Source organism: Triplophysa rosa, linkage group LG10 (genome assembly GCF_024868665.1).
Source record: "Triplophysa rosa linkage group LG10, Trosa_1v2, whole genome shotgun sequence".
NCBI classification, from domain to species: domain Eukaryota; kingdom Metazoa; phylum Chordata; class Actinopteri; order Cypriniformes; family Nemacheilidae; genus Triplophysa; species Triplophysa rosa.
The window spans coordinates 5334684-5343669 of record NC_079899.1 but is presented as its reverse complement, the minus strand read 5'-3'; the positions used below and the strand labels follow the sequence as shown (position 1 = coordinate 5343669).

The window sequence follows — 8986 nt, the reverse complement described above, 5'->3', positions numbered from 1 at the left end:
GCCTGGTACCGTAAGGCCACTGGGTAAGCGCTACTTCCTCAAGCGGGGGATGCGCTACAGAGACCACTTCCTACCGGAGGGAGGAGTTTAGTGGAGATACCAACATGGTCTCACCGATGGGGGAGAACTCATGGGAAGAATGTGCGGACTGAAGGAGTTAACCGCGAGGTGGAGGTCCACTTAGGGAAGGTCATGGGTTACCAAGGTGGGAACCAATCATGAGGATACATCAGACGGAACCGCCCTGCTGGGGGGTTACGTCTGGTAGCACTAGGTCCGGTTAGAGCTATGTTGTGGATAACTCAGTTGGTACCCGGCCTAAGGGGCAGGGCTGCTCTGCCCAGCCCGCCCGCAGGACGTGCTTGCTTAGTGATGGATGGAGTGCCTGTTCTTAACCCAGTGGGGGAAGAAGGGAGGCTAGTTTAGTACGCTGACCCCCTTAGGAGAAAGGGGGGAAGGTACTGTCGTAGGCGTACACCCTACCGGCCGCCAGTCTTGCCTGATGCCTGCAAGACTCGAGAAGATACCAGTTTTACGCGGAGGCTGTAGGACCTCGCGAAAGTGATGGGTGTAGCCCAACCCGCAGCTCTGCAGATGTCTGCCAGAGAGGCGCCTCGAGCCAGTTCCCACGAGGAGGCTGTACTCCGTGTGGAGAGAGCTTTCACCCAGTGTGCACGGGCGATCTTAGGACAGGTACGCCGTAGTGACGGCGTCCATGATCCAGTGCGCCAATCTCTGTGTTAGACAGCCCTCCCTGCTGATCTCCAAACCAGACAAAGAGCTGCTCAGAGCTCCTGTGGCTCTGCGTGCGGTCCAAGCAGAGGCGCAATGCGCATACTGGACACAACACGGATGGGGTTGGGACTTCCTCCTGTAAGTGCACCTGTAAGTTCACCACCTGGTGTAGGGGGAGTGGTGGGAACTTTGGGCACGTAGCCGGGCCGGGGTCTCAGGATAGCGTGAGAATCACCGGGTCCGAGTTCTAGGCAATCTGTGGACACGGAGAAAGCTTTTAGGTCCGCTACCCTCTTGAGCGCCATCCGGAGAGCCGTCTTCATCATGAGGTGAGAAAGAGCGGCATCTCCGAGGGGCTCCAGGACCGCATCAAGGTCGCAATAGGGTACGGAGCGCGGGTGAGGCAGTGCCTTCCCACGCCCCTTAGGAGCCAATTGATCAGGTTGTGCTGTCCTAGAGACTTACCAGCAACTGGGTCGTGATGAGCGGCAATAGCGGCTACATACACCTTCAGTGTGGAAGGGGAGAGATTACTCTCAAGTCTCTGGAAGGACAGCACATTCCCAATCGAGCAACTCCACGGGTCTTCTCTTCGAGAAGAGCACCAGGATGAGAAGAGGCACCACTTACAGGCGTATAGCCGCCTAGTGGCCAGGGCCCTAGCCTGACTGATGGTCTTAACCTCCGCAGGGGGTAGGCCACTCAGGATCTCCTCGTTCCGTCCAGGGGCCAGACATGGAGGTTCCAGAGGTCTGGCCTGGGATGCCATAAAGTGCCCTTCCCCTGGGAAAGCAGGTCCTTCGTCAGGGGAATCGGCCGGGGGGGAGCTGTCGACAACAGCATTAGCTCCGAGAACCAAGTCCGGTTGGGCCAGTATGGCGCAACTAGTACACTTGATGCTCCTCTTCCCTGACCTTGCACAGGGTCTGTGCAATGAGGCTCACTGGGGGGAAGGCGTACTTCCGCTTGTCCCACCTTGGTCGCCCGCAGAGCGAGGTCGGTGACGGCGCGGAGTTCCTGCATAAGCACTGGGTCGGTCTTACCCTCGTGGAGCTCTCTCAACGCCTTGGCCTGACCTGCAGGATGGACATAGCGTGGAGAGAGGGGACAGCTTGGCCCGCAGCAGAGTACGCTCTCGACATCTTGGATGCCGAAAAACCTACATGCTTTGGACGGGAGTCTAGGTCGAGCCCCTGGGGGACATCGACGTATCCTCTAGCTGCCCCACCATCGAGGGAAGAAAGGGCGATGGAACTAGTTGACGTGCACGTGCCATAGGGGGAGTTCCAGGTCGTACTAAGTTCCTCATGCACTTCCGGGGAAACACGGCACTGGGGGCGAGTACGGCTTGGAGCTGCTCTCAAACCCGAGGTACCATGTATCCAGCCGCGAGCGTTGGGAGAGGCAGTGCGGTGCACTGCAACCCAATGCCGGCGGTCCGGGAAAGCATGGCTGACATTTCCACGTCCGCTTCTTCCTGGGCTCGACCCCCGAGGGAGGGAGTTCCGAGGAATCGTCGGAGTCCGATGCCAGTAAGTCACCCTCCGATGCTGCAACGGACATCTCATCATCACGCACCATTTCCGAATACGTGGTTGAGGAACGAGACGGTGGGACCGTCTCATGGGGAACGGTCAGACAAGCGAGACGAGGTGCGAACGGTCCACGAGCCGGTGGCTGACGGATTAGCACTTACAGTAATCCTCATATCACCCTCGCTGCTCGCCGTAGCGGACGGCAGGGCCATAGTCCTGCCGTCACGGAACGGGAAGCAGACGAGGTGGTGGCTGAGTCCCGTGGGAACACAGCCACCCGTGACGCAACGTCTGAATCGTCAACCGCCCGCAGTGCGGGCAGAACATATCCACAAGGGCTGCCCCAGCGTACTGGAAGCAGACCTCGTGTCCGTCCCCCTCCTCGATGAGTGTGTTGCACCCACGAGAACAGCAGGACATGCCACGCTGGTAAAATTTGCTCTTTTAGAGAAAAAACTCGAACACTTCTGGAACCGCCGAGATGCCCAGGGGAAGTCGCCGCAGGAAGGGACAGTCCGCTGCACCACGTCGTAGAACCAGCAGTCTTGTAGTTGCTATCTTGTAGCAAAGTCTGTTTATCATGAGCGAAGGCTCCGAAGAACAAAAGGTGAATGAATGAGGCACGCCGTCTCCCTTTTATACCCGGATATCCGGGGGCGGAGTCCGGCATGCAAATTTCATTCGCCAATTTCATTGGCCTTTTCTAAGAAGTCGGAAGCGATTGGTTCTCAGGGACGAACCCCATCTGTCGGCTCGACACAACGTCGAGAGACCGACAGAAAGGGAAAGACACTTTGGGCTGTCCCATTAGGACCACACCTGGGCCCTATAGTGCGGGGCCCACACATGCCCCGCATTTCACGCCGGTAGCAGGGCCCGCAATCGGCGTGGGCTGCCCGCTGTGGGCCCACATTTTCTGCCCACAGTGGTCCCACATGGGGCCCAAAGGGGCATGTTTGCTGGGGTGTTGTTGTTGTTTTCATTCTTAACCCCATTCCAGCATATAAGGCTATATTCATGGCGATATTCATCATCTATACACAAGTCTGTTCTATACACAAGTCGATCTATAGACAAGAACCCGGAGTAAACTCACGCTGACACAGGGAGAACATGCAAACTTCACACAGAAAGACTTCCCGTCCCACTGAGCCACTGTGCTGCTTAAGAGTGTAAACATACCCAAGATATTTTGTTAATAAAGACTGTGAAGTAATTTACTGAATCCTTTTGAGTTTTAGCATATTTAAAAGGGAGAAATTGTGGATACATACTTCTGGATTTCTTCTTGAGTTAGCTCATCACTTCGTTGCTCTCCAGTCACCAGAGCAAGCTCTTCCTTCAAAGACTGAATCTCCTTCTTCAATCGAACAATCAACTGTCAGAAAAACAGCATTAAAAAATCTCAGCTGTGGGCAGTGGTATTTATTCCATATGGGGGATATATGCTGATAATCCAACGATATTATAGAGCACATTTGGTTTTAAAGGAAATAAATCTAAATCATGTTAGAGTTGGGTTTTGCCATTTTTTATGAATGACGCGCATCGCAATACACACGAGCAAACACGCAGAGTTTTGCACAGGCACTCTGATCTCATTCGCTGTATTTCTCAATTTGCACAAAACACAGAGCGAATACAAACTTAAAAGGTGCAGTGAACTAGGACCACAATTTTAACCCGAGCTTTTGTTATATAAGAGGGAATCTTATTCAAGCGAACATCCAGTAAGTACAGACCTGAAAACGCCCTTGTTACTGAAATAACAACTGTTATTGACACGAGGCTCAGCGAACGGCAGGTCCTGGAATGCACCTATAGATTGGTTGAACACCGCCTCCACAGAAGAATATCAACGCCTACTTCTCGAGCCCTGCCCACTGGTTAGCGCATGACAGTACTGAACACAAGCTGCACGGAACCAGATAGAGCGAGTGTAAGCATCATGCCGTTAAAGATCGCAAAATATTGTGCACTGCCTGGTTGTGGAAGAACACAGTCGCTGCATAACCTTCCTTCGGATTCCGACAGTAGGAATGTGTGGTTGAAGTTCATTTTTAAAAACGTTCCAGCTGACGTGGGGAAAACATTGAGCATTTGTTTGCTTCATTTCAACGCGGATTCCTTGAACAAGTCTTTGCGGAGAGACTAAATTCAACGGATTATACATGTAATAATCCGTTCTCCCAAACATCACAAAATAGAGATTGTGTCTGTCCCCCGGATTAGCAAACAAACGCCACCGTTTGCATACAGTTTTTTGCACTATTTGCCTGGCCGGGGGGGCTGTTTTATAATTAGAATTTTAAAGTTTTACTTAATTAATATTGCATATAGGAATTTATAGTCTGTTATATTTGACCTGTGCTTCTCTCTCCTTTATCTTAAATGTGTGCTCTCACTTTGCGTGCGTGTGTGCGTGCGTGTGTGCGCGTGCGTGTCTGTGTGTGCGTACTTGTCTGTGTATGAGTGTGTGCGTGCATGTCCGTGTGTGTGTGTCTATGTCTATGTGTGTTAGTACATGTGCATATTGTGTGTGTGGAGTGTTTTGTATGTGGGTATGTCTGTCTTCTGTGTTTTCACCTTTTTATTGTTTTTACAGGTACAACTTTAATTGTTTTGCTTTAATTGTTTTGTCAATATGTCTTATGTACAGCTGCTTTGTAACAATGAAAATTGTAAAAAGCGCTTTATAAATAAAGTTGAGATGAGAGTTGAGACTAAAATTAAAAAGCAGTACTGTGCCATCAATATTGGATCCGATAGGAATGGCGCAGCAATCTTATGCGAGTAAAACATATTTGTACTATGCGTCACTATTGCTTTAATGGAGGCTGTTTTGAAGTGTTTTGATATTATTTCTGGTGCTGGGTCATATCCATATCTGCCAACACTGTCGTTTTGGCCGGGAGTCTACCGTTTGTTTATTTATCATTAAAACTATAACATTTGAGACCCGCGATCGTGGTGATCTTCTGTCCGGTTTGCGGGTCTTAAATGCTGACATGTACGGTCATATATCACTAAACACCATACAACTATAGGCTATACAAACTATACGCAAAGCCTTGCCATCACATCCGGGAAATAAGTCCGTAAATTTGAGTAAAATCACGTTACGTGTCTAACCAAATTCACAGAAGGCTCCAACTAAGTCAAATACGCAAGCTGCTATCCAATCATAGCAGTGGGCGTTTACTTCCAAGTCTTCTATGCGGCCCGCCCTTAAAAACCGAGCAGAAAATAGCCTATTACTTATTGATTTTGATGTTTTCGAATGTAAAAACCACACGAACGTCATAAGTAGACATCAGACAATAGTATAAAACAATAAAAACGGCCAGTTCACTGCACCTTTAAAGCACCTTTAAAAGCTTTTGTCCCTTTGAAGCTTGAGAATCGACATTATAAGGACAGAGGTAAAACAAGCGAAAACAAAAATGTACAGTCCTGGTTCCATAAAAGAAAGAAAGCTATAACTATAGCAATGCAAGAGAGTAGATATTTATTCCTTTAATGCTTGTAAACTCACCACTGCAGGGTCTAATTCTTCATTGAGCAAAGCATCATTTTTAATCAAAGCCACTCTTTGAGCAAACCGACAAGTGGATATAGACTCCTGAAACACAGAAAAAGAGGGAAGGGGCAGAGATTGATGTGATTTACTTTAACGTGAAGTATGTGAGATGTACAAAAATATTAACTTTAATGAGTGGCATTAAAGAGACATACATCAATGTTCCTCTTCTCCACAGACACAGTAGCTATCATGGTGGTCATGCAGTTGCCACCCAAACTGTCCCTGAGTACAGAGGTCATCATGGAGTTGCGGTAAGGGATGTGGGACCGATTCTTCTCTGACAAAGCTATGATGACCTAAACCAAGACGACAAACATTTTGCAGTAAAGGTTGCTTAAAGGGACAGTTTACCCAAAAATAAAAAATCTGTCATCATTTACTCACCCTCAGGTTGTTTCAAACCTGTATACATTTCTTTGTTCCGATGAACACAGACACCAATATTTGGAGAAGAATGTTAGCAATTTTCATCCACTACTGTAGTAGGAAAAAAATACTGTATTTTTTCGTTCTGTTCACAAAACGAGATATTTTGAAGAACGTGGGAAACAAGCAGTTCTGGGGCACCTTTGACTACAATTTGAATTTTTCTTACTATGGTAGTCAATGATGTCCCGGAACTGAAAATTACTAACATTCTTCGAAATATCTTTCTCTGTGTTCATCAAAACAAAGCAATTAATACAGATATGAAATTACATGAGGGTGAGTAAATGATGGCAGAATTTTCATTTTTGGGTAAACTATCCCTTTAATTTGATGCTATTAAGTTGCTACATCATTTTTATTACAATTCTGATAACATAAAACTCTTTTTACACGTTGAACTGGAAATATAATTCAAGAAAACGTAAATGATAACTATTGTCTAATCAATTCATTATTAATCTACTAATGTACAGTGAAAAATAGACAAAAATGTATAATTTAAAGCTCTATTCTGTAACTTCTGTAGCCACTCTATTGCCATCTTAATTGAAAATGGCATTTTTGTATTGTGCTTTGGGGGTAAAAGTGACTTAAAATATTCACCTATGCACAAAAGTCTATGCACTCTTAAAAAGGATGTGTATATATTAACAAACTGTTTGTATTATGATATGTAACACATTACGTGTTGATTTCTTATGAAATAAATGAAAGGGACAACACAAGTTGGGTTAAAAGTAACAAAATGTCTTGTCCCAGAACGAACACAGAGATGTGTTCAGTTAAAGGGATAGTTCATCTTAAAAATTACAATTTGCTGTTTATTTACTCTCCCCCAGGCCATCCGAGATGTAGGTGACATTTTTTCTTGAGTATAACAATAAAGAAAATTTCTAGGTAAATCCGTAGTCCTCTGTGCTTCATATAATGGATGTGAATGGCTGCCATGCCTTCAAGAGTTCTAAAAGCACATATATCCAACACAAGCGCGACAGCTCCTGGTGACATATTAACATCTTGTGAAGCGAATCGATCGTTATTTGCAATAAACTGAACGTAATTTATAAAATTATCGCACTTCCTGTCGCGTAAATGACGTATGCAACAATCTCAAAGTGAACGGACACCAGTGTGTTCACAACGTAGAGAGATGACGTGTGTGCAGATCTTAAAAGACGTCATTTATGGGACAGGAACTGCAATCAGGACGTTTGGTGTAAGCTGTAGAAAACCGCTCGATTTTATAAATGACGTTCAGTTTATTGCAAATAACCATCATTTTGCTTCACAAAACGTTAATATGTCACCAGGAGCCACGGGGATTGTGTTAGATATATGTGCTTTAAGAACTCTTGAAGGCATGGCAGCCATTCACATACATTATATGAAGCACAGAGGGCTGCGGATTTACCTAGAAATTGTCTTTATTGTTCTAAGAAAAAATGTCACTTACATCCTGGATGGCCTGGGGATGAGTAAAAATTTAGGATGAACAATCCCTTTAAGGACAACACATTAATGTATTGTCCTTTCCTGAACACAAAATGTGTTGTTTTTAACATAACTGTTTTTAGAGTGTGGTAATATATGCAAATTGTTCTTTAAAAATACTGGTCTCCACCCATACAACATATAAAAAAACTTTGTCTAACCTGCTCCAAATAGTGCAGTGACAGGTTAATGTATTTGGCTTCTGTTAGAATCTGTCCCCCCACACCCGTTTTTCCGACTCTTTCCGACCCAGCTAGATCTACCAGATGAAGCTTGGAGCGTCGCACTGTGGCTGAACCTGGCTCCCTGCTGCACAGATGAATGGTAAAGATGCAGTGAGAGCGTGTGGAGGCCTGGTTCATAGGAGTCTATGTGAGGGTGGAAAGACATAAAAGAACAGCACATGTCAAATGAATCAAAACTGGATACACACCAAGTGTCTCACATTAAACCTAAAATGAGTTAACACTTCGTTTCAATACTGAGTTGTTTAACAACACGTAAAATCACATGTGCAATAGGCAATCACATGAATAATGCTCCCAAAAGAATCATTTTTTTATAGGAACAGCCTTCCTAAACAGATTTCTGCTTGTTTTAGAATTTGTGTACTGTTCTACATGTACAATTTAACACCCAGCCAAACCCCATCCACAAAGTACACACAATTCAGGATTCATCTTAGTTATTCTTGTTTAATAAGATGCCGGGTACATTATGAATAAGGAGTAAAACTGTAAAAACAATAATTAAACAATCAAAAATGTGAACATTTTTAATCAATATTCATCTTTGTAGTTCTAAAACTTATATGCGAAAATGATCCAAATGAAATGAATGTAAGTAAATTACTCAAACTAGATCATCATATGACAAATAAAATAGCAAGAAATACAGGTTTAAAACAAAGAGCCATTTCAAAAATAGGCTAACAGCCAGTGTTGGGGAAAGTTACTTTTAAAAGTAACTAGTTACAATATTGAGTTAAAAGTAACTAAATATGGTACTTGGGTACTTTTTGTGGAAAGTAACTGAAAGTACTTTTGCGTTACTTTTTCCTCACCTAACTGATGCTCATGCTTTTCCAGACTTTGCTGTTCTTTAGTGTTTAACACTGTAATGCATTTATTTAACAATCCTATATAGCAGGAGTCTTCAACTAAAATTGCTTGAGGTCCAGTAAACAAACCCTCATTACCAGCCGAGGTCCGGA

At 45.1% G+C, this 8986-nt stretch overlaps 1 protein-coding gene across 1 annotated transcript in view; it reads right to left on the bottom strand.

Moving 5' to 3' along the window:
* Positions 1-8986, bottom strand: part of kif6 (kinesin family member 6) — a 171107-nt gene that overhangs the window by 128942 nt on the left and 33179 nt on the right. The window contains exons 4-7 of the mRNA XM_057344758.1: positions 7935-8141; positions 6006-6149; positions 5806-5892; positions 3545-3648 (exon numbers count right to left, since the gene is read on the bottom strand). Coding sequence (XP_057200741.1) covers positions 3545-3648; positions 5806-5892; positions 6006-6149; positions 7935-8141 — 542 coding nt within the window. The remainder of the gene's footprint in view (positions 1-3544; positions 3649-5805; positions 5893-6005; positions 6150-7934; positions 8142-8986) is intronic.